Here is a 22,186-nt window from a genome sequence, read left to right as displayed (position 1 = left end):
AGCGAGTGCTGAAATAGATGCTGTAGATGATAACTGAACTGGAGGATGGTGTACAGGATAAATGCAGACCCAGATGTTTGGCTACAACACATTTTAGCGCAGTCCGAAGGATCAGCCTCAGTCTTGGCGCAGTCACGTGGTGAAAACAAAGTAGCATGGGCCACTATGTTTCACCGACACAACGCAGCATACACATTGTACAGTGTGATATCGATAGCTACCTAAGCTGTGACAAGGGTAATAAGCATGCCAGTCGAAGAGCTACGGATCGCACTGACTACCAAGGTCGCCTAGATGTCTGTTCTCTGTCTGCGGATCAATAGGTCTCCGGTGCAGGTCATGCAGGGAAACCGTGCACAGCGCGATAAAACAGAAGGGCCTGTAGTTAATTACTGTTTGTTGAGGGTCGACTGAGGGTATCAGGTGCGAAGTCATCCTATAGTTTCAATTTTCGTCAGAAGAATAATCTGCTAAGCCCAAACCATTCGCTTTTGGCGGTGCTGGTGTCGGCGACTTGGACATGGCTTGTGCCTTATCATTCCCTTCGTCCCTTAGAACCTTCGCGCCAGAACTTGCTACGTCATTTTCCTTGCTTTGGACATTACCCAGGGTCCTTTGAGGCGCGTTAGGGGTAAGATTTTTGATAGTATTATGGGTATCTTGCTCAGCAGACGAAGTCTTTCGGAGCTTTAGCCCTTTGATGAGACCGTCCGACTCTTTGCCCTTCTTCCTTTTCCTTCCTGCTACCCAGTGTTCTTCAGATGATGGGGGGACTGCCGTTTCTTCAACCAGATTGGTGTTCTTCTCGATCTCTTCTTGCTGCCGCCGAAACAATTCTAACTGTTCGGAGGTCTCCTTGCGTACGGCGGCTTCTTTCGCGCGTGTGGATTCGAGGACCTTATCTAGGAAATCGACTTCGTCTTCATCGAGTGATCGGAACTGGTTCTTTAGACGTATTGACTAGAAGTATGCTGTTAGTATTGCATCATCTTTCAGCGATCAAGCTGAACATACCTCTTCAAATGCATCTTGCTTTGCAGCTGAGATCAGCCAAGACCTAACATGTCAGCCTTGACAGCCAGTGTTGCAGCGAATAGAGAGCGACTTTCCACCTTTGTTCGCTTGGAGAACCTCATATAGCGACTTTCCACCTTCTTGTTGGCCCTCTTTCAGTCTGCGGAGGTGCGCAGCTTCGATTTCAGCATGCGCCTTGCGCCATTCTTCGTCGCGCTCAAGAGGTTCATCGATAGTTCCGCCAGATACGAACTTTGACATTATCTTAGGAGGAGAATTTTTCGTTTCGTCAAGGTAGGATGAACAAGAATTGTGTCAACAGACTGGTGTACGTTAATCATGGACGTCGGACTTGCGATCTAACTTGACCAAAGAAGGTTAGAGCATTTCTTGGTGGGGAAACCGGGTGTCCCCACCCGCTGTCACCTTCCCATCATGTAATCTGGTGGGTAGAGAAGATTTCAGCAAGCTAACATGATAATGCTGCCTATGCATACCAAGGCATGAACGCAGTGGTGATCGAGATGATGCTCCATTCAAAGCCAATGAAAAGAGGTGTACAAATAGGTTCAAGAGTATAGACGGACCTAATTACACCGACGCGACGTATACAGGACCATGTATGCATAGCATTTAGGCTATATTCGTACAAACCTAGTCAAACAATACCAGTATACGGGAGGTACAAGTACAGCTATCAAGTCCACAACCGCTCCCACCTCCTCCTACTACCCGCTGCTTCCTCCCATTTCATGCCTCTATCCTCCATCACTTTTCTCAACCAATTGCCCAGAACACTTCGTCGATTTTCAAGTATGGCGTCCAACCTCCAGCACACAAAGTCTACGGTCAAGCTCAATACAGGCGCGTCCATGCCCATGGTCGGCCTAGGCACCTGGCAATCGAAACCCAATGAAGTTCGTGATGCGGTAAAAGTCGCTCTGCAAAAGGGCTATCGCCACATCGACACAGCCTTGGCCTACGGCAACGAGGCTGAGGTGGGACAAGGAATTAAAGATTCTGGCGTGCCCCGTGAGGAGATCTGGATAACGACCAAGTTGAACAATACATGGCATCACATTGTGCCAGAAGCGATTGACTCGTCTCTGAAGTCTTTAGGTGTCGAGTATGTCGACCTCTACCTTATGCATTGGCCCAGCAGCACCGATCCCAATGACACGAAGAAGCACCTGCCAGACTGGAACTTCGTCAAGACCTGGTACGTCTACCGCTGAGACTTGCGGTTTCGAGGCACTACTGAATGTTAAAATCACACTGACACCAACAACCCCAGGAACGAAATGCAGAAGATCCCCACAAGCAAAGCACGCAATATCGGAGTATCAAACTTCAGCATCACACATCTCGAGCAAGTCTTCGCAGACCCGGGCTTCAAGACCACCCCGGCGGTGAATCAGATCGAACTCCATCCCAATAACCCCTCGCCCAAGCTTCTTAGCTACCTCTCCTCGAGGGGTATTCATGCTACGGCGTATTCTTGCCTAGGGTCCACTGACTCGCCACTCTACAAGAATGCCACCTTGAAAGCAATTGCTGAGGAGAAAGGCAAGACGGTGCAGCAGGTGTTGCTGATGTGGGGCTTGCAGCGAGGCACAAGCGTCATTCCGAAGAGTGTGACAAAAGAAAGAATCGAGGCGAACTTTGAGCTTGATGGATGGGAGCTCAGTGAGCAGGAGATGGAGAAGATTAGTGCGATGCCTGAGAGGTTCAAGGTCTGTGGGGATGCGTGGCTCCCAGAAGGGGTCAAGGTGTTTTTGGGAGAGGATGAGTGAGGAGGTAGACTCTAGCTGCGTAGTGTCAGCTGCAACGACGGATACTGAGAGATAAGTTGTAGGCTAAGGTGGTCTGATCTAACAATGCAATAATTAGGCATCAATGAAGCACGACTAATGATTAGTACAAAGTCCAATAATAGTATAAGTGATGAGCGAAACGACGTCAGACCGGAGACGGAACGGAACGCGGGCAAGAGTCGGGAGAGTCGGCGATGGGCTAAGAAACTTAATAGAGGAGAGGACCCATCATTAAGAATGTTGCATCGCGGGTGTCGGTGTTTATGCCTTAGATATCAGGAGTTCAGGCCCTGCAGGAGTTAGAAAACGTCCGAAGCGAGAGAGAAAGCGGGGCCGAAAGGCCGAGGAGGCACAGTCCTTAGATTTCTTACGAATTGGGCAGGCACGAGCGCCACTGCTGACCAAGGGTGCGCGGTGGCGTCACTGTGCAGAAATTTGTTGTTGTTCCAGTTGTGCTTGTTGTTGTCATTGAGAGTTAGAGTTGCCATCAATATTGTCACGTGTTCTCTTCTTCACTTACTGTTGTTGTTGTTATTGTTATTGTTACAAGACAATGAAGACGCGACTACACGGCTCCATGACTGCTGCGACAACAGCTGACCAGTGCAGCAGTGGATCAGCACACTGACACTGAACCGAAGCTCAAGCACGATGCATCTGCGAAACATGCCAGTCCCCACCACGTGAAAAAGCTTAATTAAGGAAATCGCTAGCCCTAGAGATGCGACCCCACTTGATGACTTTTTTGCTGCCGGCTACGCTCGGCTTGCATCATCGCGACTCGTTAATCCCTGTCGTTTTCATCGCCCACGGCCACTTTCCATTGTGCTTCATCACTATCATCTCGCCATCTCTATTCTCCGTCGTTCTCCTGCAATCCATGTCTGTTACCTGGTGCTGGTCTCAATTGTTACCTTTAGCACATTGATCAATAATTGTCTGGACTACTTTACTCTCCGCAACACGCTAATAATCACTATAGACGAATAAACAACAAAAGCGAAACCCGCGGCGCCGTCCGAGCCACCATCTCCCGACACGGCTTACCGCCCCAGATAGGTAGCAATACCTAGGCGGATCCACTAATACTGTCCAATTTTTATCCATATAAGAGCCTTTGCGGCGCCTTGCGTCACACCTCTTCCTCCCCAGTCAGATCCTCTCGTGTCATCCGTCTCTTCGATATTCCACCCCTGCCCACAATCGCCATGGACATTGTCAGTCGCGATCTTGAAAAGGCTGAGGAAGATGCTCGCCGCGGCAGCACACAGCCGCACCACCAACCCGACGCCCGCGAAGCTCTCGTACGAACCGTCACGGGCATGACCAGCTCGACCGACTCCAGCTCAGGGTCTGAAGAAGAAGGTCGTGAGACTCACGGCGGCATGTCGCGTGTCCAGACTCAACGCGACGATGGTCCTGAGCTCGAACGTAACCCAACAGCCCTCTCGCGTATCCAAACTGGCCGCAGTCAACATGGCGGCACTGTCGGCGCGAGTCTGAAGTCGCGGCAGTCGACGAAGCCATTACCCGATTTCGGTGGTGGAAAGCCGTATCCACCACCACTGCCAGATCGCGAGGAATATGTCGTTGAGTTTGACGGCGCCGACGATCCACTGCACGCGATGAATTGGCCTCTGAAGAAAAAGCTGGGCATTGCCGCAATGTTGGGGTTCACAACCTTGTGTGCGGCATTTGGTTCAAGTATATTTTCCGCTGCTACGAGGACTGTCGCGACCATCTATGGCGTGTCTGCTGAAGTTGGCACGCTGGGTGTATCACTCTACGTGCTTGGTTTCGCTACCGGTCCCATTCTATGGGCACCTCTTTCAGAACTTAAAGGACGTAGACTTCCGCTGGTGGTTGCGTCGTTCGGTTTCTCGATATTCAACATTGGTGTCGCCACAGGCAAAGACCTACAAACAATCCTGATTTGTAGATTCTGGGCCGGCTTTTTTGGTGCTTGTCCGCTCACTTGTGTCGGTGCTGTCTTCTCCGACATGTTCGACAACCGGACAAGAGGTATCGCCATCACAGTCTTCTCCATGACCGGTAAGTTGTCTGCTACATTTCAGCTCCAGCACCACTGACCCCCGTTTAGTCTTCACCGGTCCTCTCTTGGCGCCCTTTATTGGCGGCTTCATCACTATGTCCTACCTGGGCTGGCGCTGGACCGCATACATCACCGCCATCATGGGATTTCTGGCCTTTGGGCTCAATCTAATCTTCCTCGAGGAGACCTACCCGCCCGTTATCCTCGTTGCCAAAGCCGAAGAGCTGCGCCGCCGCACGAAGAATTGGGGCATTCACGCCAAACAGGAGGAAATCGAAGTCGACTTCCGCGAGCTCGTCGAGAAGAACTTCAGCCGCCCAATGAAGATGCTGTTCACCGAGCCTATTGTGCTATTACTGTCCATTTACATGGCTTTCATCTACGGCCTGCTATACCTTTTTCTGACTGCGTACCCGCTCGTCTTCCAGGGCGTGCACGGCTTCAACCTCGGCGTCGGTGGCCTCCCCTTTTTTGGTATGATCACGGGACAACTCCTTGCGGGCCTCTTCATCATCCTGCGTCAGCCCGGCTACCAGAAGAAACTGGCCGCGAACGGTGGCATGCCCATCCCGGAATGGCGACTCCCAGAAGTCATCATCGGCGGCGTTGCCTTCTCTATCGGCCTGTTCTGGTTCGGCTGGACTGGCTACCGCGCCGACATTCACTGGATCGTGCCGACGCTCTCCGGGCTGCTGACCGGTTTCGGCCTGCTGTGCATTTTCCTGCAAGCGCTCAACTATCTGATCGACGCATACCTGATGTTCGCCGCGTCCGCAATTGCCGCGAATACATTTCTGCGCTCGCTGTTCGGCGGCGTCTTCCCGCTGTTTGCCATGTACATGTTTAACGGTATGGGCATCCAGTGGGCGAGTACACTGCTGGGAATAGTGGCAGCGCTACTGGTGCCTGTGCCCGTGTGGTTTTATCTCAAGGGCGGCCAGATACGCACGAAAAGCAAGTACGCGCCGACACCGAAGCCAATTGGCGCATCGGACTAAGCATGTTGAGATACCCTGTTTTCTGTTTCCTGTTTACGTGCGATGTTCGGGCACATTTGTTTGATAGCGTAGGCGTGGTATATAGATGGAAGTTGTAAGATGTAGACGGTATAGCTCGCGATGTGTCGAGTAAAATTTTAATGACACAAATTTAATCCATGTAGCATAGCATGCAGTGCACGGCCCTGTTATAGTGCCTGGCGCCCGGACACTTTTTGTCTATATTGTGCAGTGTTTGTCGATTGTATTATCCCGACCACAAAGCAAGTCTCGAATCTCGCATTCAAGTCCAACCTTTGTGCCCCTTAGGCCTCCCTTTCAGACCCCACCTCTTGCCATAGTTCCACACCTGCCTTTCCAAATCCGGCCCGACAAACAGCCACGCAACGCCTGTGACCAGCCCCAGCACCGTATCAACCAGCATACTACTCCGCGGACTCCCCTGCCAACTGCTCCCGGCCATGAAGCGATTAAACCAATGCGGAATGACAATATACTGCCCGCCCTCCAGCCCGCGGATCGCGCCTCTAGCCACGGCATCCGGGTGCTGCACTGGGTCCACTTCCTCAATCATATTCGTGATGTCGTGCTTGCTCTCGTTCTCCAGCTGCAGGCCCGGCGAGTCAATGGTGCCGGGCACAACGAGGTGGATGTGCATCTCCGTCGGCGGCGGCGGATACGCCGGGTCGCGGTGCGCGTCGGCCTGGCGGCGCGCACCATTGTACAGGTTCAGCTCCGAACGCATGGCGTCTGCGAATGAGCGCATAGCGGCTTTGGCCGGGCAGTACGGGGCGTAGCCTGCCACGCCGAGCATGGCGGCGATGGATGTCGTGAGTATGATATGTCGGGGCAGTGGCTCTGCGGCGGAAGAGGAGGAGGAGGAGGAGCTTTGCGACGATTGTGGACAGGAGGATGCGGCTAGCCAGGCGGTCATGGTCTCGCGGGCGAGGTATACGGCGGCCCAGTAGTTGAGGTCCATTTGGGCGTGCATGGTGTCGAGGGAGGAGTCTAGGAGCAGCGTGGGCTTGGACGCGCCGGCGATTTGCCATACGATGTCGGGCGGGAAGCCGTTGTTCCAGGCGGTCGACTCGGCGAGGATGCGGGTGTTTTCGGACGCGAGGGTGACGTCTGCGCTGATGGAGAGGAAGCGTTGGGTTGTGGGGTTCTTTGCTGCGGCCTGAGTGGTTTGGCTTGTCAGCATGTTGCGCCGAGTGAGTTTGTGAGAGCATGAGCGTGTAGGGATTAGATCGTGCGTACTTTGATTTCAGTGAGGGCGGCGGCGAGCTTCTTGGTGTCGCGGGCGACGATGATGACGTTTGCGCCGCGCGAGGAGATCTGGCATGCGGCGGATTTCCCCATGCCCTGCGATGCGCCTGTTATGAGTACTGTCTACAACGCTCGTTAGCATGGTGTTTTGCGCAATGGGGGGCTCACGTACCCTGCCCTCTACCGGCAGGTGATTCTTGAAGCTGAAGAGGCCCATGATGGCAATTGAGAGTAGAATGATAAGAATCAGTAGCAGGACGGATGTCCAGGACAGACCGAGAGCCATCGAGCGTGCGGAAGAGGAGAGTGGGAGCTGTGGTTCATTTCTTACTTGCTTAAGATTAATGTCAGCCAAGAAGATTCACGGCTAGTAGTTACTTAGGTGTTAGCGTATACGCGACCATAAACCCCAGCTAATTGACCCTGGCTGTGGCGTGTGGCGCATGTTAAGTGCCGACGCCCGACGTCAAACGAAATTTTTGTGATGATCAACTCTCCGCAAGCATCCCTGCCGAAAGGGTCTACACCACACACACACCACACATTCAAATATGGGCAAGAAGAGGAAAGCGGGAAAGCCATCTGGGCAAATTCCCGAGACAGATGTGGTGGAGAAGCCTTCCAAACTGAACATTCGGACCTACGAGGATGTCGCAGACTCGGAGGACGAATTTTTGCTGAATCGGGATAAGGTGCTATTGGACGAAGGGCCGGAAGTCAAGAGGCAGCGGAAGCAGAGAGAAAAAGGTTTGTCTCGCTCTTTGGCGCTTCTGTGCGATGCGTCTAACATTACGTAGATGAGTTCCTAGAACTAGACGAAGAGGCTCTTAACTATGCCGAAGCCAGCGATAGCGAGGGCGAATCTGAAGAGGATGAACTAGAGGATGATGACGATGATGATATGGAAGATGGCGCCGATCAAGCAGATTCAGAAGACGACCTGGACGAGCAGGGCTGGGGTCAGTCTAAGAATGATTATTATGGTGCAGATGAAATCGAGAGAGAGGAAGAAGCATTGGAAGAAGAGGCGGAGGCCCTGAGGATGCAGAAGAAGCAGCTCCAAAGCATGACCGATGCAGACTATGGCTTCGACGAAGAGGAATGGGCCGCCGGCGCCAAAAAGGACATCGATGACGACGACGAGGGTGTCGTCACTCAGGTCCTCCCACAAAAGAAAATCACGGACATGTCCAGCGATGAGCAGCTCAAAGAGCTCAAAACTCGTTATCCCGAATTCGATCCCTTGTCAAAGGAGCTCGTGGCTCTACAACCTACATACAACCGTCTGTCGGTGTCCGTAGCTGCTGCACAAAAGCTTGGCGTGGCTTCACATACGTCCAGGCGCATGATCAAATATCAAGCTCTGGCTTCATACTTGTCGTCCATCGCGATGTATTTCGCCTTGTTGACGTCAACTTTCAGCGACGACAAGAATATCATCACCGCCAAGGCACCAAAAGAAATTCGTGAACATCCTGTTATACACACGCTCATTCAATGTCAGACTATATGGAACAGAGTTAAGGATCTTGCCGAAGATGACGAGGACACTGAGCTTTCTGACATCGAAGAGGTGGATGAAGTCTCTGAGAAAGAAGTCACCATGAAAGCGCCAGAACCAAGTAAGACTACGCTCGCTAAGAAGGCTGCCACGTCCAAGAAGAAAACAAAGGCCGAAAAGGCCGTACAACAGGCCAAGGCTGAGGCTGAGGCTCGAAAAGTAGAGAGAAAACGGAAGACGGAGGAAGATTTGGCTGCTTTGTCTTCACTAACGAAGCAAATCAAGTCAAAGAAATTCTCCGAGCCACAGATCAATCCATCGAAAAATGCAGAGGATGACTCGGACTTGGGCGATGAGATCGACCTGACTGCAGAGGAACTCGCTGAGAAAGCTAAAAAGCGGAAGAGTCTCAAGTTTTACACCTCCCAAATCACCCAGAAGTCCAACAAAAGGGATGCGTCAAGGCGAGACTATGGTGGAGATATGGATGTTCCCCATCGTGAGCGCCTTCGCGATCGTCAACAGCGGCTTAACGCGGAAGCAGTCAAACGGGGAAAAAATCAAAAGGGGGATGATCTCGGAGGCGAAAGCGACGAAGAGGACCACAAGCAAGCTCGTGAGATTAGGGGCGACGACAAAAGCGATGACGACGAATACTACGATATGGTTGCCGCTCGATCCAAGAAGCGCAAACTTGACAAGCAAGACCGCGCGGAGGCATTCGCACAGGCTGCTCGCGAGGGAGGCGAGGTCATCCAAGAGGAGGTCATTGGTCCGGACGGAAGGCGTGAAATCAGCTACCAGATCTCTAAGAATAAGGGTCTGACGCCAAAACGGAAGAAGGATGTCCGTAATCCTCGTGTAAAGAAGCGCAAAAAGTACGACGAGAAGAAAAAGAAGTTGAAGAGTATGAAGCCGGTGTACAGTGGGGGCGAGGGCAGGGGAGGCTACAAGGGAGAATTGACTGGTATCAAGAAGGGCTTGGTGAAGAGTGTCAAGCTATAGATACCAGAACGAATCTACTGTCGGAGACCCAATCGATTCCGAATTCTCGCTGGACGCATCTGAAATACTATCATATTCTTAGTTCAAGCGCAGCGATCACGTTGCTCATATCGCGACGTCTCTGCATCTACATCCATCCCCGCATAAGTATTCCTTACGACCGGAATTCTCCCCTGATATGCTTCAAAACAAGTCCGCAATTACAAGTCTGCAGCACTCCAACCTTGCCTCCCCTTTCCCAATATGCCAACACCCCTGCCTTTCCACTTTTCTACCTTTATAATCTCACCAGTACATCTCCCAATGCATCCATATGTATACCCAACAGCTCTTCTACGATTTATTCGTATCTGTACGCTTACCATATTACGGGATGCCCTCACATCCCATCTTTTCCTCAATCCTCGTCGTAGAGTGTACTGCTATGCTGATACCGAGTAAGGATCTGTCGAAACAGCTATTTGTTGATTATCTTCAGTTACAACTTGATCGTGGTGATTGAGTTCTAGGGTTCTAGTTCTAATTAAAGCAATGTGGCTGTCACGCTCCTGCAGGGCTTCAGGTGGCTAGTGCAATACAAGGCCCTAATTGCGGATAAATCGCGGCCCGATGCTCCTTGGACTGGCGAAACGAATATAAATTGTAAACAAACCACATTCTCACTGCACATACGACATACTGCTACTCTCATGATTTGAACCTCCGGGCTGACCTACGACTTTGGTCATGGATAGCGCTGATTTGCAGTCTACTCCTGCTCTTGTGAAGCGCAAGGCCTCCCAAGAGTCGCACCCAAGCCCCGGACCTAAAAGGGTTGAGTTCCTAGACAATAGATTGGCTGACACGGAGAGTCAACCCGCCCCAAACGAGTGGGGCGTTGCTCTCCCGGAAAAGGTAGGCATACTGACCACATACTACTTTTGCAAAAAGCTAGCTAATCCATTGTCAGCCTGCAGTCATAGAAGAACGAAATGGAGAAATCGAGCTTCGAGTGGTCCACAACGATGCTTCCAGAGAAAGCACAATCATCTTGACCGGGCTTAAAAATCTATTTCATAAGCAACTGCCGAACATGCCCAAAGATTATATCGCACGTCTTGTTTACGATCGCACGCATCTATCTCTTGCCATAGTCAAAATGCCCCTTGAAGTCATTGCCGGAATATCAATTCGTGAATTCGCTGTTCGCCAATTTGCAGAAATCGTTTTCTGTGCAGTTTCTATGGATCAACAGGATAAAGGGTATGGAGCACACATAATGGCTCACCTAAAAGACTATGTCCGGGCTACTTCTCCAATCATGCATTTTCTGACTTATGCTGACAATCTTGCAACGGGCTATTTCCGAAAGCAAGGGTTTACAAAGCACATTACACTGCCTAAGTCCGTTTGGGGGGGATATATCAAGGATTATGATGGGGGAACTCTCATGCAGTGCACTATGCTCCCCCGAATCCGCTATCTTCAGGCTGGCCGCATGCTTTTGAAACAGAAAGAAGCTGTGCAAGCGAAACTCCGCATCCTGAGCCAAAGCCACGTTGTCTATGTGCCGCCTCAGCAATGGGCCAGCGGGAATATTACTCGGATCGACCCCTACTCTATCCCTGCAATCAAAGCCACTGGCTGGACCCCAGCGATGGACGAGCTAGCACGGGAACCATGTCGCGGACCTCATTTCAATGTCTTCCGACGCTTCCTAAGTGAGATCTCAAACCATAAGCAAGCATGGCCCTTTCTTCAGCCCGTCAACAAAGACGAAGTTCCTGGTTACTATATTGCCATAGCTCACCCCATGGACCTGTCTACCATGGAGGAGAGGCTCGAGAGCGGCTCTTACAGTACGCCAAAGGAAATCGTTGATGATCTGAAGTTGGTCCTATCGAATTGCCGAGAGTACAATGATGCTACAACTGTGTACGCGAAGTGTGCAGTGAAGCTGGAGAAGTTCATGTGGACGCTCATCAAGGATATTCCAGAGTGGTGTCATCTTCTTGAGAATAACAATTGAGAGACTTGTTGAATGGAGCGAGGAGTTCATACGGTCGGAGGGATGGGGCGTCTGTAATTTGGAGAGAGCAAACGGGGCGTCAAAAGGTAAACATTGACTTCTTTGCATAGGTTCTTGTCTTCTATCAATCTGAATTGCTAGTGAACCCATGATTCATGGCTTTACTCCGGTCTATCAATTATATCGACCGAGTGAATCTGTCCAGACATCTCCAAAAATGACATATGGCTTCAGGTAGTATAATAGACTTGTGATAAGATCAAGCTCTAACGACGACACTAATTGAGCGAGCTTCTCTCAGTACAGATTCGGGCTTCCAGCTCAGAAGTGGGAAGCGCAATGCTGGGGATATCGTAAATGACATTGCGCGAATGTACAGACGCTTGTGATATCAGATTGGGTGGGTGTGTATTCTGGGGCCTTGTATTCCGGCTCTCTGGGACACTTGACCGATTCCCTGTTTGTGCTGTTACTTGGATTGAAAAGACGAGAGAAATGTGGTGTTGAAGGTGAGCACGTTGTCGCAGTCTGTATGCATAAACGGCACCTTTAGAAGACAAGATTGGGGAATCTAGAAACAGACTCCAAGCATAGTGCTAGAACTAAGAAACATCTCCACACTGTTCCTTACAGGTTCTCCAATAACAGCATAGCAAATTGGCGCAGTGTGGTCCGAAAATAGTACTCATCGACTTCATAAGCGCCATACCTATGCTGCATTGTGGCACGGTCAAACTTGCGCCTGACGCTATGCGGAAATATAAAAGCTACACTGGTCCATTGTGAAAGCCCGATTACCTGCTTAATTTCATAGTGTGCACAGAAGCGTAGCAACAGGCTGGGACGTTTTTGATAGAACCTTAGAGAGCTGGTCACTCACTGGCCCCACATGCCGTCGCAAGAGAACCGACGCTAGCGCTGAAACAGGCTGACCAGGTTACAACTGCTCATTCAATCCTCGCCGCGTAACACCACTCTCAGACAACGGAACACATATACACAACCGCCTGTCACCATCCGCCGCGCCTTGTGCTCCAGCTTGCTCACGGAGCCATCCACTCGTTCTGTGCGCGCCGATTTCCAGTCCACCGCATCTCCTGCATCCCATCGACTTTGCTCGTTTCCCGGTACCCTACTGCTGTAGAGCTTCTAGAACGTCATGCATAGCAATTGCAGCCTGTCGCCTGCACAACTGTAGTACGACATCTGGCCACCTATTGCGTTTGCATCCACGTAGTTGAGGATGAGCAAATGGTCCTCGTGGGCGACCGCTGCGGTCAGCGGGCTGGAGAACCGCCTAGATAAAGTACTAGGCGAAGAAGATGGAGCTTCGGCGAAGACCAGACAGCTTGAATTGGAGGCTAAACAGGCAAAGGCTGCGAAAGCAGCTGTAGCTGAACAGCCAAAGCCAGAGCAAGGTTTGTCGCCAATACATCGTATCTGAAGGTGTTTCAGCATGCTGACCTGGGCTGAAGGCATGTCGAGGGCCGGTTCGCAGAGTAGATCAGCCGCGGCTGTGCAGAAGAGTAGATTACAAGAGAAGCTTGAGAGGGCCACTCAAGGTCGATCGCCGAGTGCGAGCAGACCCTCTGTGGAAATACAACGAACGGCCAGTCCGGTTATAGCAGACACAACACGGTCGAGTATAGACTCGAGGACCTCTGAAATCATCAAGGCGCTTAATCAGGTGAACTCTGACAACATACCAACATCCTCTGAACCGGATACCAAGGATGAGGAGAAAACTGAAGAAATAGTGGAAGAGAAGTCCAAGATCGAGGAAGTCGCGAGCATCAATGAAGATACGCCAAAGGCAGCAGATATACAACCAAGCGCAACGATTACTACTATCAATGATCCCGAAGACCTCCCTCAAATATCTCAGGATTCAGCTTCGGTTGCGCCAATCGCCGTAGAGGAGGCGAACCCAAATGTGCCTGCAATAAACCTCCCTGCAGAGGATGCGCAAGTGGCTTCACAACCGCGACCTAAATCGCCCACCACCCTTGATAGCGAGCTGACCATGCTCCAGAGGGCTCATACACAGACTCTTGAAGAGCACCAGGCTGAGATCACTTCTCACTTGGAGCGCATTGATGCTCTTCAATCCAAGCTTAATTACCTATCCGACCAACTATCAGCGACCTCGAAAGCCTCAGCGGAAGCTGCGCCTGCTTCATCACCAGAGAAGAAACTAGCGGAGAAGGACAATCAGATTGCTGGGCTGCTGAAAGAGGGCGAGAAATTGTCGAAAAAGGAGTTGCAGCAATCCGGTCTGATCAAAAAGCTACGAGTAAAAATTGGAGAGCAGGACATAGAGATTGCGGACCTCAAGCGGCGAGTCACCAAGGCAGAAGAAATCACTGTGGAAGAGCGCGAACGAACGAGACGCGCAGAAGCTGCCGAAAAACTATCTCAGGAGAAGTTGAAGATCGTAGCGCGCATAGAGAAAGATGTTGAGGAAATAAAGCGAGAGAAAGAGAGCGCGTCGATTACTATTACAGAATTGCGGAAGCAACTAGCTGACAGCGTGACTCGGGCAGAGCAGGCAGAGAAAAAGGCCCAATCTGGAGCTCTGGAGGCCGAACGACGCACTGTGGCGAAACTCAATGAGGAGCTGGAAGACATCAAGATTGAGAAGAAGCTTGCAGAGGATCGGGCGAAGACAGAGGTCCAAGATGTCAAGGAGGAGGCCGCACGGCAGTCGGAGAGGTCAAAGGTCGTAGAGATGGAGCTCAAAAGCGAAATCTCGGTGAGCTATCCGTGTCAGAACGTATTTGTTGCCTAACTAATATTCTTTGACAGAATCTTGAAACCAAGCTTGAAGTTCTGCGCTCTCGCACAGAAGAAGTCTCCTCCACCGGCGACTCTCAGACCAAACTCCTCCGTCAAATCGAAACGCTTCAAACCCAGTACGCTCTAGCGAGCGAAAACTGGCAAGGCATTGAAAGTACCCTCACCTCGCGGGTCGCAGCCCTCGAGAAGGAGCGGGACGATGTGTCGAAGCGGGAAAACGATATTCGCCGGAAAGCTCGCGATGTCAACGCGAAAGCTCGCAAACTAGAAGACGAGCTTGAGTCCGTGAACGAGCGAGCGAGGACGCTAGAGCAAGATGTCCACGAGCATCGCAAAGCTGCCCAGCGCTTCGAAAGCAAATCGGCTGAGATCGAGGCAGAGCTACAGGATACGAAGTCCGACTTTGATCGCCAGAAAAAAGTATGGGACGCAGAGCTCACTCAGAGACTAGACATGGAAAAGGCAAAGTGGAAGTCCGAGATGATGAATCACACCCCGACCGATGCATCGTTCCTCCGCGCTGAATCTCCCGGCGCCCCGGCATCGTCCTACATGCGCAAGCAATCCAACGCCGACTTCCCAGGTTTCGGTCTCAGTGGTGGTCTTCACAATCGACGAACCGTGGGAACAAGACCAGAAAGTCGCCGCAGTCCTAGTATGCCTGTGCGAACCCCTGAAACGACACCCAAGCGCCAAGACTCCACGCCCTCGCTCTCCAACATGAACGGTGGCTTGAACCATGCACCCTCGATCCACCCCATAATGGACGAGGATTTCGACACCATCTCCTCGCCGCGTCCGACCATCAACGATGTCATATCCGCCAGCACCGCCGGCGCCGGTCCCTCAGTCCAACTCGTGGAGCGCATGAGTGCTGCGGTGCGCAGACTCGAGAGCGAAAAGGCGGCCACAAAAGAAGAAATGGCACGAATGCTTGCACAACGCGACGAGGCGCGAAATGAAGTCGTCGCACTCATGCGCGAAGTTGAGGAGAAGCGCGCCGCAGACGAGCGTGTAGCACGGCTCGAGGAAGAGGTCAAGCAGGTAGATGCACGGTACCAGACGACGCTAGAGATGCTGGGTGAGAAGAGCGAGCGTGTGGATGAGTTGACGAATGATGTCCAGGACCTGAAGAATATTTATAGGGACTTGGTTGAGCGGACCATGTCTTAGCTGGAAATTTCGGCGTCTCGGGTCTTGTTGGATCTTGCTTAACGCGACTGCGTTTTGAGCGAGCGAGCGAGCATACAGAATGCGCTTGGACTACGTTTTGCATATGTAGCGCGCAGTATAGATTAGCTACGACTCTGTTATATCAATGCCCTCGCGCTCGGCGCTGCTCAGGATGAAATTACGGATCTGTATATGTTGTCAGCCAATTCCCTTGGACCCTCCTTTCGCAGTACAAACCTTTGCATCTGGCGCAAGATCAATCGCCAGCACCCCGTCACCAGTCCTCTTATCCGTCTCCGCGCCCTCCTTCATCAGCAACAACGCCGCGTCGCCATGCCCTTCGGACACCGCATGGTGCAGAGCCGTCATCCCGTCTATATCTGTCGCATTGACAGGACTCTTGTTCTCAAGCAGGAGCTTGAGCATAGGCACAGACCCGACGGCCGCGGCACGATGAAGGGGGAGCTGCTGGCGCTTGTCCTTGACACGAGCAGTTGCGCCAGCAGCAACGAGTGTGCGTGCAATATCGAGATTGGTCTTCGAGGCGGTAAAATGCAGGGCAGTCTGACCGTTGTTGTCTGCAAGGACATGTCAGTACTGTTACCTTGTCACGCGCACACGACGTGCGTGCAGCGTGCATGTGTGAACGTTACTCTTCAGATTCACGTCTGCGCCTTTGGCGAGCAGGACGGCGACCATGTCCTCGCCGTCTTTCACGCTGGATGCCATCATGAGTGCCGTCCAGCCGGAGCCGTCCTGCGTCACCGGTCAGTGAGCTCCTGTCTATGTGAGGAGGCAGGAGAGCGAGCATGACGGCTGTTGGGTGGTCTTTACTTTTGCGTCGACGTCGAAGCCTGGGCTGTCCATTAATAGTGTGATTATCGGCGTGCGGTTGTAGGACACGGCCCAGTGGAGGGGGAGGCGATCATCTTCGTCGCGGCGCGAGGCGAGTTTTGGGTTTGCCTGGACAGGATGTGAGTTTGAGCTGGTGGCGGTGGGGCTGTTGGTTTTAGTGGTCATCGTACGTACATTTAGAAGAGATTCGACTTCGGCTGCTGTTTGGGATGTCAGTGGATGGATGGTGTTCTCGGGGGTGTCCGGTTTCGCCGCAAATACTTACTTCGACCCTCGCGGGCAGCTTCGTGAATGGCATATTTGGACTGATTACCGGACTGCATTGCGGCATTCAATAGGTGCAGCTAGAGAAGACGTTGCAAGGAAATTTGAGTAATGTGTGAGCTGTAGTGTGGAAATCTCATGATCTTACATCCCAACCTTAAGGTAGAAGTACACACTAAATTACTTTAACCCCGCAGTCGCTAAAGCTCGATATTCGACCGTTCAGGGTCTCACATTCAAAGAGACAAATATAGCATCCTGCTATAATAGAATTGCTGCATGTTTACGCAATCTCAAAAAATAGCTTCATAGCATCTGGCCTGCAACACCCACAGCGAGACCTGCTCCAATGCCGTATATAGACCCTTTGCAGTTCTTGCCCGCAGCTCCCGATCCACCATTGCCAAAGTTCCCGCACGCTTCGACCACAAGACCGAATCCTGCTCTTGAGCTCAAGCTCGAACATACCGAGCTCGCCTGAGGAAGATCCAGACTCGCCGTGATAGGGGCGACAGTAATCCCGCCGTTAGGAGCATTTATCGTTACACCGTTTGCTCCTCCTGCTAGAGCAGCTGTACAAGACGCCACAGCGGTTTGAAGACTCGAGTACGCCGAAGAGCACGCGGCTGCGTTGGTGTAAGTTGTGGGTATATAGAGTATCGGATAATATTGATTGGACACCGTCGAGTAACTATAAGGCGCGTCGCTAACCCCGGTTGGATCACCCACTGAAAAGCCTTGTGTAGTGGTTGCAGCTGTACCTGAGGGGAAGATAAATGTAGGCGACGAGGAACCTGCAGTCGGTGCTGAGCCCCCAAGTGAGCCTGTGCATGCTGCGCCGATAGGACAACAGCCTACATGGCCTTGTGAATCTGCTGAGCAGACTTGGTTTGGACGGCAGCATGCACCTGCTGCTCCTAGGTTACCACAATTTGTGTATCCACTATCGCATCCATTCTGTCGTCTTAGCAGCTCGCGCATTGGGGAGATATCGTGGGTGTCTGCCGATACATCTTCGAGAATGGCGAAGGTTGGCTCGTCGAAGGGTGCGTAGACTTCGTCGGTGTTTGCTGCTGCCAGGACAGATAGCAGAAAAGTCCCAGATATTACTGCATTCCGCATGCTTGTGATATGGGGGTACGAACGCCTGCTGGCGGAGCGGAACCGATGGCACACTAAGACTTGCTACGGGTTTTCGCTTAGTAGGGGACAACGTAATGGTAGAGTTTGGTTCGCAGCTTACGGTGTGTATATGTAAATACAGATGATGACGTATCAGAGAGAAAGCGCACAAGTTTGCGAAGAGGTTTTGTGGTTTAGAACTGCCAGGAATGGAAACCGGAAGGGTGATGAGCTAACTAGCGAGCCACACACAACAAAGTGGAGTTCTCTGGGGCAACCGCTTCATGTGGATCATCAGCCACAATCGATAACAGCCTTACTTGGTAGACCCATGATCGCATCTGTCTGCTGTAGTGATAGAAAGAATATGAGTCGAAGCATTTGCGTGATTGTATTTATGGTTTTTCCAAAAGACCACAAACTCCCTCGACTTTGCAAGGGTGGAATCGTTCTACCTGAGCGCTATCGTGTGGTGCAATAGTACCAAGTGTATTTCCTCGAATACTACTGCAGAATTTCAAGGGTTCTATATTAGATGCTAGCAATGTGCTCGTCTCTGACCGCAGTCCTGCTTCAATATCGAGTACGAAAGCACCTATTTCTTTCCAGACTTCTTGATACCCTGGTTACCGCTGTTTAAAGGCCCTTTCCCTCCCGCTTTCTTCGCCATCTCTTCGCGCGCCTTCTTATCTGTATCCACATGTGAGCAAGTATGTCTATAATGGGACGTAATTCATGACCGACCAGCTTGTTGCTTTGCCTTGAATGCTATCTCATCTTCGTCCAACTCCTTCGCAACCTTTTTCTTCTGCTTATTGTGGATGGGATTGGTACCAGCTGCGAGGCGCGTTAGTGGGTGACTTTGGTGTACGACTAGTACGAATTTACGTACTTCCTGCTCCTGAAGGCATGTTGGCGACTTTGTGTGTAAATGGCGATGAAACTTCGTAAAGAGGAGGGGGTTGAGAAGTCGAAAGCGCGCGACGGCACGAGAGGCAAAGACTTCCTAGGTGGCTCCAGCCAGGTAGTAGGCTGAACCTTTACTGGAAACCCCCACCAAACACCATGCCAAGCCTCACGCTCATGCCATTCCAACATTTTATCCGTCGTCTTTCTCTCACGCGTTGAACACATTTTGCACGGGATCTGGCTGAGACGCGCGCATGTGCATTTTCTGATTAGTATTGGAGCTGGGTGAGTATCATACTTTCTTCAGATCAGTCTGTAGATCAAGGACGTCCCAGACGAGCCGACACATTAGTCTACAGATGCAGCATGCTCCTTCTGTTTTGACGAGGATGGTACCGGTCGGAACGACCTTGCTTGTATTAGACTGCGATGCTTATCTTTCGCTTCATGCCCTTTTTGGGGCAGACTTCTCTTGGATACGCTCTTCATCGACACAAAAATAAAATCTTACTTTCGCTCTCTGCTGCATCCAGCCTCATTCATAACACTTTCATTCATCTCCGGTAAAGAACTATGAGGTTTGGACTCACCAGTCTCACACTCCTATCTTTCAGTTACGAAGTGCTTGGACTTGGTTTTCATTATGGGAACGAGTTCCAGCGAGAGCGTAAGTAGAAAGCCGATCTCTCGACTACGATACCAATGCTGCACAGAAAGCAATGAAGCGAACAACTTTCATAACCTAGCGCAAGTTCGCTTCGCCCCTAGGCCTGCCAATATACACGCTACACTTACTACCAAACACGATCCTACGAACACCGTCCCACTTTGCAGAGACGATACCAGCTGTCACTCGCAAAACTTGCGATCCCAAAGAAGAGTTAGACCAGGGTCCTTTCCTAATGATCTTGCCTTCGCGACCTCAGCCACGTCTTCTAGCACGACCGTTGACGCACCCACAGCAACACCTACACCTTCAAGCCCAAATAAGTGTGACACTACCATGTGGGGTGTGAACTGCTGGAAGTCAGCCACTGGTTGTAAAGGTAGAGGGTCAGCTACGCCAAAGCCTCTGCGCTGCCTCATAGAAAATTGTATGGCCCAATATACTTCCCGGATAACCATTGAAACTTTCTGTCAGCTTGAGAGCGCCACAGAAAGCTACATGAAGGGCGACAACTATTCGACAGCTTTGACCGTTACTACTGACCACTGGGGCCTTTCAGATCGAGTATTCGATGAACGGTACAAAGACAAATCACTAGGACCCCTACTGACATGTACGGATATGGACACCAGAGTCGAATGTACGGAACAACCAGAAACCAAGAATTGCACGGGTGTAGAGGGATTCAATCACACAGATCCAGCAGGCTGGATTTATAGCAATTACAGCAAGGCCTGTAACAATGAGAATGACTGTTGGCGGACCTGCCGTGATGCAGGTAAGAAATTTCAGATTGCAGCATGGGCTATTTGGGTTGCAATGCTTGGAGCCTGGGCTGTCGCTATCTTAGCAATTGGTCTGCATGTCTGCTTCGGCAAAAAATGGAAAGATGATATGACACGTAAGGTTCTTGATAGATCTCTCACTACTTCGCGTTTACTAACATTGACTTGAAGTCAAAGAGAGGTTGATGAGACGCTGGAGAGGAACACCTCGTCATCCGACGCCAGCTCAGGAAACACAGCAAGTTGCTACATCTGAGGGTCGTACTACGCCACACAGAAGGGAAGGATCTGATCCGGATCGAGCGAACCGAGCATGGTAAGAAGCATGTTTACAGGTCGGGTCCGGGTACGTGCAGGTCGTTCATTCGGACTCACTATGCATCAGGTAGCCTCTTCAAGACCACGCATTCGATTGGCAGCAAACACTGTACTAGAAGCCCGCATGTGGAGCTTAGACTTGACCATTCTCCGGGAGTTTGGCAAACCTTGTGTATGTATGGCTTCATGGAGGCCATCTCTATGCTCATATTCCTATTACCTATAAGCCGAACTACTCAGTTATCATTGCTTCAGATTAGGAGTGGAACCTGTGTGCCCATACTACACTTTGCATTTGTTTTGTACGTGGATGATTGTTGAACATCTAGCCTTCCAGTTCCTATTATCACGGCGTAAAAGCCTGAAGAGAAATGTAGGCTCGATTATATGCAAAGCCTCTACTACATACAATCGTGACTACTTCCGATGATCAACTATATGTTCAAACTTACCACTTCTCAACAGCTGGTCTAATGTCGATCTCCCAAGTGAAGGTCGTCCTCGGTTGCGTGTGCAAGTGCCAGTACGCATCCGCAATCTATGCCATGTTAGGATATCTAGACTGAACAACGGAGAAACAGGAATACTCACCCCATCAGCCGAGATTTTGGCCTCGGGCCCAGCGTCCTTCATCCACTCCTTTGTCCGTGGAATGTCAATCACCCCATCAATAATCGCGTGGCTAACATGAATCCCCTGCGGTCCAAACTCGCGCGCGAGACTCTGCGTCAGCGCTCGCAGAGCGAACTTCCCCGTGGCAAACGAAGACATCTGCGCCGACCCCTTTACGGACGCCGTTGCGCCTGTGAAGATCAGACTTGGTGGGTGCTGCGAGCTAGCTTTGCCCTTCTGCAAGAGTGGCAGCGTGGCTTGGGAGAATAAGAATGCTCCTTTCGCGCTAACATCTAGCCCGACGTTGAAGTCTTCCTCGGTGAGCTCGAGGAATGGCTTGCGTTGAAAACGGCCACTGGCGTTGAAGATGGCGGCCTAGAATAACACGTCAGTTATGGTGGATCCTAACGCCAGCAATCAAGGTGGGACTTGGGCGTACGGCAGCAGCCACGTCCTTGCCGAATTCTTGCTCGATCTTGGCAAATGCATCCTTCACACTTTGTGAGTTGGAGATGTCAGTGCTGATACCGATGGCCTTGCCGCCGCCGCCGTTGATCTCTTTTGCGAGAGGCTCATAGCTGTCGGGATTACGAGCGAGGAGGACGACAGGGTATGATGCTGCGAATTTCTTTGCAACTGCAGCACCAGTGCCGGGACCAACACCGGCGACAATGGCGATGAGCTTGGATGCCATTGTGGTTTTGAAGAATGGGATTGTGTTTTCTGGATGGGATTGTAAGATGCTATTTGATGGACTCGATTTAAAGATAAGAGAAAGATGGGTGACATGAAATTGAATTATTTACATATGTTCATGTATTGATTAATATACCTTGGTCATAGGTTAATGATTTGTCAACATGTCGTTGGATGTTTAGAAATGCGGAGCCGAAAGGCTGTCGATTGCTGCAGGGAACGGTTGCGTCATCCGGATTAGCCGATTGTTGGATGATTGATTATATATAGTGGCACGTGACAGGACAGGTGAGATGACGGAGTAACCGTGAGCGTCTAGGTGTCGTAGTT

At 51.2% G+C, this 22,186-nt stretch overlaps 12 protein-coding genes across 12 annotated transcripts; 6 read left to right on the top strand and 6 right to left on the bottom strand.

The window, feature by feature from the left end:
- Nucleotides 1-444: 444 nt before the first annotated feature.
- EJ05DRAFT_496815 (uncharacterized protein) lies at nt 445-1,275 on the bottom strand (the record flags this gene model as incomplete). Its single annotated transcript, XM_033746454.1, has 3 exons — nt 445-960; nt 1,015-1,057; nt 1,106-1,275. The coding sequence occupies 3 exons, from the start codon at nt 1,273-1,275 to the stop codon at nt 445-447; spliced, it is 729 nt and encodes a 242-aa protein (XP_033604379.1).
- A 554-nt stretch (nt 1,276-1,829) lies between these two features.
- EJ05DRAFT_434276 (Aldo/keto reductase) lies at nt 1,830-2,807 on the top strand (the record flags this gene model as incomplete). The annotated part of the gene is made up of 2 exons (XM_033741647.1): nt 1,830-2,233; nt 2,309-2,807. 2 exons carry the CDS (start codon nt 1,830-1,832, stop codon nt 2,805-2,807), a joined length of 903 nt encoding a protein of 300 aa, XP_033604378.1.
- Nucleotides 2,808-3,673: 866 nt separating this feature from the next.
- On the top strand, nt 3,674-6,082 carry EJ05DRAFT_472876 (major facilitator superfamily). Its single transcript, XM_033743271.1, has 2 exons — nt 3,674-4,880; nt 4,930-6,082. The coding sequence occupies exons 1-2, from the start codon at nt 4,037-4,039 to the stop codon at nt 5,877-5,879; spliced, it is 1,794 nt and encodes a 597-aa protein (XP_033604377.1). The 5' UTR covers nt 3,674-4,036; the 3' UTR covers nt 5,880-6,082.
- Nucleotides 6,083-6,162: 80 nt separating this feature from the next.
- EJ05DRAFT_535235 (putative oxidoreductase,short chain dehydrogenase) lies at nt 6,163-7,431 on the bottom strand (the record flags this gene model as incomplete). The annotated part of the gene is made up of 3 exons (XM_033749235.1): nt 6,163-7,056; nt 7,137-7,268; nt 7,318-7,431. 3 exons carry the CDS (start codon nt 7,429-7,431, stop codon nt 6,163-6,165), a joined length of 1,140 nt encoding a protein of 379 aa, XP_033604376.1.
- A 203-nt stretch (nt 7,432-7,634) lies between these two features.
- Nucleotides 7,635-9,794, top strand: EJ05DRAFT_507536 (uncharacterized protein). The gene is made up of 2 exons (XM_033747930.1): nt 7,635-7,892; nt 7,943-9,794. The coding sequence occupies exons 1-2, from the start codon at nt 7,697-7,699 to the stop codon at nt 9,649-9,651; spliced, it is 1,905 nt and encodes a 634-aa protein (XP_033604375.1). The 5' UTR covers nt 7,635-7,696; the 3' UTR covers nt 9,652-9,794.
- Nucleotides 9,795-10,377: 583 nt separating this feature from the next.
- On the top strand, nt 10,378-11,659 carry EJ05DRAFT_482733 (histone acetyltransferase GCN5; the record flags this gene model as incomplete). Its single annotated transcript, XM_033745194.1, has 2 exons — nt 10,378-10,545; nt 10,601-11,659. The coding sequence occupies 2 exons, from the start codon at nt 10,378-10,380 to the stop codon at nt 11,657-11,659; spliced, it is 1,227 nt and encodes a 408-aa protein (XP_033604374.1).
- A 1,282-nt stretch (nt 11,660-12,941) lies between these two features.
- On the top strand, nt 12,942-14,753 carry EJ05DRAFT_189050 (uncharacterized protein). The gene has a single exon (XM_033739665.1). The coding sequence runs from the start codon at nt 13,116-13,118 to the stop codon at nt 14,445-14,447; it is 1,332 nt and encodes a 443-aa protein (XP_033604373.1). The 5' UTR covers nt 12,942-13,115; the 3' UTR covers nt 14,448-14,753.
- Nucleotides 14,754-15,692: 939 nt separating this feature from the next.
- On the bottom strand, nt 15,693-16,569 carry EJ05DRAFT_472872 (ankyrin). The gene is made up of 2 exons (XM_033743270.1): nt 16,282-16,569; nt 15,693-16,206 (listed from the first exon to the last, which is right to left on the bottom strand). Exons 1-2 carry the CDS (start codon nt 16,355-16,357, stop codon nt 15,827-15,829), a joined length of 456 nt encoding a protein of 151 aa, XP_033604372.1. The 5' UTR covers nt 16,358-16,569; the 3' UTR covers nt 15,693-15,826.
- A 243-nt stretch (nt 16,570-16,812) lies between these two features.
- Nucleotides 16,813-18,229, bottom strand: EJ05DRAFT_189099 (uncharacterized protein). Its single transcript, XM_033739667.1, has 2 exons — nt 17,991-18,229; nt 16,813-17,928 (listed from the first exon to the last, which is right to left on the bottom strand). Exon 2 carries the CDS (start codon nt 17,867-17,869, stop codon nt 17,054-17,056), a length of 816 nt encoding a protein of 271 aa, XP_033604371.1. The 5' UTR covers nt 17,870-17,928; nt 17,991-18,229; the 3' UTR covers nt 16,813-17,053.
- Nucleotides 18,230-18,464: 235 nt separating this feature from the next.
- EJ05DRAFT_496806 (translation machinery associated TMA7) lies at nt 18,465-18,780 on the bottom strand (the record flags this gene model as incomplete). Its single annotated transcript, XM_033746453.1, has 3 exons — nt 18,465-18,559; nt 18,614-18,706; nt 18,762-18,780. 3 exons carry the CDS (start codon nt 18,778-18,780, stop codon nt 18,465-18,467), a joined length of 207 nt encoding a protein of 68 aa, XP_033604370.1.
- A 397-nt stretch (nt 18,781-19,177) lies between these two features.
- On the top strand, nt 19,178-20,792 carry EJ05DRAFT_189249 (uncharacterized protein). Its single transcript, XM_033739669.1, has 4 exons — nt 19,178-19,445; nt 19,492-20,346; nt 20,402-20,546; nt 20,616-20,792. Exons 1-4 carry the CDS (start codon nt 19,352-19,354, stop codon nt 20,617-20,619), a joined length of 1,098 nt encoding a protein of 365 aa, XP_033604369.1. The 5' UTR covers nt 19,178-19,351; the 3' UTR covers nt 20,620-20,792.
- Nucleotides 20,698-22,100, bottom strand: EJ05DRAFT_189070 (NAD(P)-binding protein). The gene is made up of 4 exons (XM_033739666.1): nt 21,967-22,100; nt 21,603-21,883; nt 21,140-21,535; nt 20,698-21,086 (listed from the first exon to the last, which is right to left on the bottom strand). Exons 2-4 carry the CDS (start codon nt 21,852-21,854, stop codon nt 20,997-20,999), a joined length of 738 nt encoding a protein of 245 aa, XP_033604368.1. The 5' UTR covers nt 21,855-21,883; nt 21,967-22,100; the 3' UTR covers nt 20,698-20,996.
- Nucleotides 22,101-22,186: the final 86 nt, after the last annotated feature.

Source organism: Pseudovirgaria hyperparasitica (genome assembly GCF_010093815.1).
Source record: "Pseudovirgaria hyperparasitica strain CBS 121739 unplaced genomic scaffold EJ05scaffold_2, whole genome shotgun sequence".
Classification (NCBI taxonomy): Eukaryota; Fungi; Ascomycota; class Dothideomycetes; order Acrospermales; family Acrospermaceae; genus Pseudovirgaria; species Pseudovirgaria hyperparasitica.
The sequence above is the reverse complement of the archived record's forward strand: the minus strand, read 5'-3'. Positions and strand labels throughout refer to the sequence as shown.